This window comes from Nannospalax galili, unplaced genomic scaffold, assembly GCF_000622305.1.
Source record: "Nannospalax galili isolate Female #2095 unplaced genomic scaffold, S.galili_v1.0 scaffold2124, whole genome shotgun sequence".
Classification (NCBI taxonomy): domain Eukaryota; kingdom Metazoa; phylum Chordata; class Mammalia; order Rodentia; family Spalacidae; genus Nannospalax; species Nannospalax galili.
In genome coordinates this window covers 347,126-350,952 of record NW_008351698.1, presented here as the reverse complement: position 1 = coordinate 350,952, position 3,827 = coordinate 347,126, and the positions used below count along the sequence as shown (strand labels likewise).

The window sequence follows — 3,827 nt, the reverse complement described above, 5'->3', positions numbered from 1 at the left end:
AGGCCTGTTTTGCCTAGGCCTCCTTGCCTGGGTACTCCGTTCCTTAAGTGCATACCTCCTAACTTCTTTTCTCACAAAAAGCAAAGGAGTCCAGGACAGTGGGAACATTTATTAGGAAGGAGGGATTTCAATTAGACCCTCAGATCCCATACAAGAAATAGACTGTTGTTTCTCGAGGAGGGAGGACAGGCAGAGGGGCCTGAATCCCAGGGGACAGGCAGCTTCAGCTGGACAAAGAGGGTATGAACTTGAGGATAAGGCCACTGCTTATCGCCCCTCCAAGGAAATTTAGTGGCTAAAATACTGCTACCCCACCCTCCAATCCCAAAGCCAGCAGTTTTCCGGCAGACACTGGGTTGTGGTTGGTGGTGGCAGGGGAAGATGTATTTCTTGCTATCTCTTGCTGCTCCTACGGGTTTCTTTGCCGTTACTGACAGGGTTGCTGGAGGGGCCAGGAGGGCCAGAAGGTGTGTGGTTGGGCTGGCTTCGAGTGATTCGGGTGCTGGGAGGATGGGAGGGAGTGTGAGAAGGATGGGGGCCACCACCAGGACCTGGTGGGGTACTCAGTCCATTCCCGTTCTGGCTCTCAGAAGCTAGTTGTAAGAAAGAAACACAAAATTAGATAGGTAGGATGAATCTATCCCCAAGGCCTAGTTCCATACTCTAGCGAGTGGATGAGTTTCCATGCCCAGCTGCACACTGATTCTGACTGGACCAAGCACATGCCTCAGTGAAGATTTGATAATTTTGGAAGTTGCTATATTTATGTGTATCACAATGATACAGGTTCACTTTAGAAATTATAAATGTAAATTAAAAACTATTATATGTTAACTCTCCAAAGACTTGCTTATTTGGGTGCTGGGGATTGAACCCAGGGCCTTTCTACCACTGACCTACACCCATCCCCTTGTGCCTATTTTATATTTATTTTATGGTATGTGTGTAGGTCAGAGGACAACCTCCAGGAATTGGTTTTCTCTTTCTACCATGTGGGTTCCATGGATTGAACTCAGGTTGTCAGGCTTGGCATCAAGTGCCCTTACCTGTTAAGGCATCCTGCCAGCCCTCCCTCTCCTTATATATTTTAAACACTTGACTGGAACCAGGAGTGTGAGACAATTTAGCTCTAGTAACTGCACCATCACAGTCACTGTATTTATTGCAGCATATTATAATTATTCCTATAGGGCTACAAGCCCATAAAGACAAGCACTACGTTTTATTCCTTGACATATAGTAGGTGCTCTATAAATGCCTGTTAAATGAACACAGAAGACTGCCTCTGGAATACATAGAGCATTATGAACCCTAAAGAACATACAAGTTATAGATTACTAGTTCTCAGACTACATCCCTACTTAGTTTTCTGTTCTACTGGACTAAGATATTCGTAGCCCAAACTGAAGAATAAAGTCCTTTCCTCAGTTCACAAATAAAGGTGAATAAATAGAACTCAGTGTTAAGTTTTTATGCCATACACTTATTTTTATCTTATGTGTGTGAGTGTATTGCCTGCATGTATATAAGTGCACCAGTTGAGACCAGCCTGGTCTACATAGAGTTCTAGGCCAACTGGAGTTACAAGGTCAGACTCTGTTTCAAAACACACACACACATACACACACACACACAAAACCCAAAAACTTTTGGGGCCTGAAAAGATGGCTCAGTGGTTGAGAGCACTTGCTGCTCTTACAGAGGACCTGGGTTCAGTTCTCAGCACCCACATGACAGTTCACAACCCTCTGTAACTCCAGTTCCAAGGGATCCAACCCAGTGTCCTCTTCTGGTCTCCAAGGGACTAGGCACATACATGTTATACATACGTACAGAGACAAACAACACACTCATACACATAAAAATAATAACATCTTTTATTTTTTGTTTCTTTTGTTGTTGTTTGTTTGTTTGTTTTGAGCCAGAGTGTCACTATATGGCCCTGGCTGGCCTGGAACTACTTATAGACCAGGCTGGAGTCAAACTCACAGAGATACACCTGTCTCTGTCTCCTGAATGCTACGATTAAAGGCATCCATTAGATCCCCTGGAACTGGAGTTACAGATGGCTGTTTGTCACCATGTGGGTAGTGAAAACCAAACCCAAGTCCTCTGCAAGAGCAGCCACTGCTCTTAACCACTGAGCCATCTCTTCAGTTCCTTGTTTCTTTTTTATTTATTTGAGACAGGGTCTCACTATGTAGCACTGGATGGCCTGGAACTTGCTATATAAACCAGGCTGGCCTTGAACTCAGAGAATCCACCTGCCTCTGTCTCTCAAGTGTTAGGATTAAGGCATGCATCAGGAGCCCCCCCCCCCATTTAAACTTTTGTATCTGGGGGCTGGAGATGTAGCTCAGTTTGTAGGGTGTTTCCCTAGTGTGTTGGTTAGCTTTAATTGTCAACCTAGAATTACTTACTTGGAAGAGAGGGATTGTCTATATTGGTTGGCCTATGGGGGATGGTAATTAAGTTAACAATTATGTGAGAAGATGCAGCCCACTCTGGGTGACACCATTCCCTAGGCAGTGGGTCCTGAACTGTGGGGTTTTTTTTGTCTTTTTGAGGCAGGGTTTCCCTGTAGCCCCAGCTGGGCTAGAACTTGCTATGTAGAACAGGCTGGCCTCGACCTTAGAGAGATCCACCTGCCTCTGCCTCCTGAGTGCTGGGATTAAAGGCATGTGCCACCATGCCCAGCTTGAACTGTTTTAAGGTAGAGAAAAGCATGTATGAATTCATTTTCTCTGCTATTGACTGTGGATATGTGACTAGCTGTCTCAAGCTCCTGCTGCCATGACTGCCCTGAGTGGGATAGATTATAACCTGGAATTGTGAGCTAAGATAAACCCTTTCTCTCCTTAAGTTGCTTGTTGTCAGGATATTTTACCACCACAACAGAAATAAAACTAGGTGGGCTGGAGAGACTGCTCAGCATTTAAGAGTATTTACTGCTCTTATAGAGGACCGGGTTCTGTTCCCAACACCCACATAGTGGCTTTCAACTATCTGTAACTTCAGCTTCAGGGTATCTGATACCCTCTTTTGGCCTCCAAGGATGCTGAATGCCACATAGTGTACTTAATACAGGGAGGCAAAACACTCATACACATAACTGGAGTTATGGATGGTTAGCTGCCATGTGGGTGCTGGGAACTGAACCTTTGCAAGAGCAGCCAGTGCTCTTAACCTCTCAGCCATCTCTCCAGCCTGTGTATATCATTTTAAGACAGGATCTCTCTATAGTCCTGGCTGGCCTGGGGCTTGCTATATAGACCAGGTTGGCTTTGAATTTACAGAGATTCTCTTGCCTTTGCTTCCTTAGTTCTGGGATTAAAGGCATATACTACCACAACCAGGTTATATACTACACTTCTTATTGTTATTTCAGAATATAATCCTTCTATTTATAAAAAGAATACCAAGTTTAGTGGGGTTTTTTGTTTGTTTTTAAAGACAGGGTCCACTGTACTCTAGACTGGACTGGAATTTATGGCAATCTTCTTGCCTCCTCCTCCTAGTGTTTGGATTACAGGTGTGAGCCACCACACCTGTAAAAAAGAAAAGTTAACTGTAAAACAGCCTCAGGCAGACCCTTCAGGAGTTATTACAGAAGAAAGCATCAGTGTATGAGATAGCACTTCCCCTGAAGACCTGTTAGTAGAAGGTATATAGGACAAAGATTAATACTGATGATCCTGACCTATATAAGTCTAAGCTAATGTATCTGTACTGCAATTTTTAACAAAAAGTTTAAATAAAAATAATTTTTTAAAAATTTAAATACCATATAGCTTAGGTATGTAGTAGGCCATATCTTTGAGGTTTGT

The 3,827-nt window shown here is 43.6% G+C and overlaps 1 protein-coding gene across 7 annotated transcripts in view; it reads right to left on the bottom strand.

Annotated features, from left to right (window-relative positions):
- Nucleotides 1-89: 89 nt before the first annotated feature.
- The window catches only part of Nabp2 (nucleic acid binding protein 2), a 6,366-nt gene continuing 2,628 nt past the window's right edge, over nt 90-3,827 (bottom strand). For 6 of the 7 annotated variants that reach the window (XM_008848713.3, XM_029553876.1, XM_008848714.3 and 3 more), the window contains exon 7: nt 394-593. In XM_008848713.3, coding sequence (XP_008846935.1) covers nt 394-593 — 200 coding nt within the window. Of the gene's footprint in view, nt 594-3,827 lie in introns of all 7 variants that reach the window. The other variant, XM_008848715.3, reaches the window with a different exon arrangement.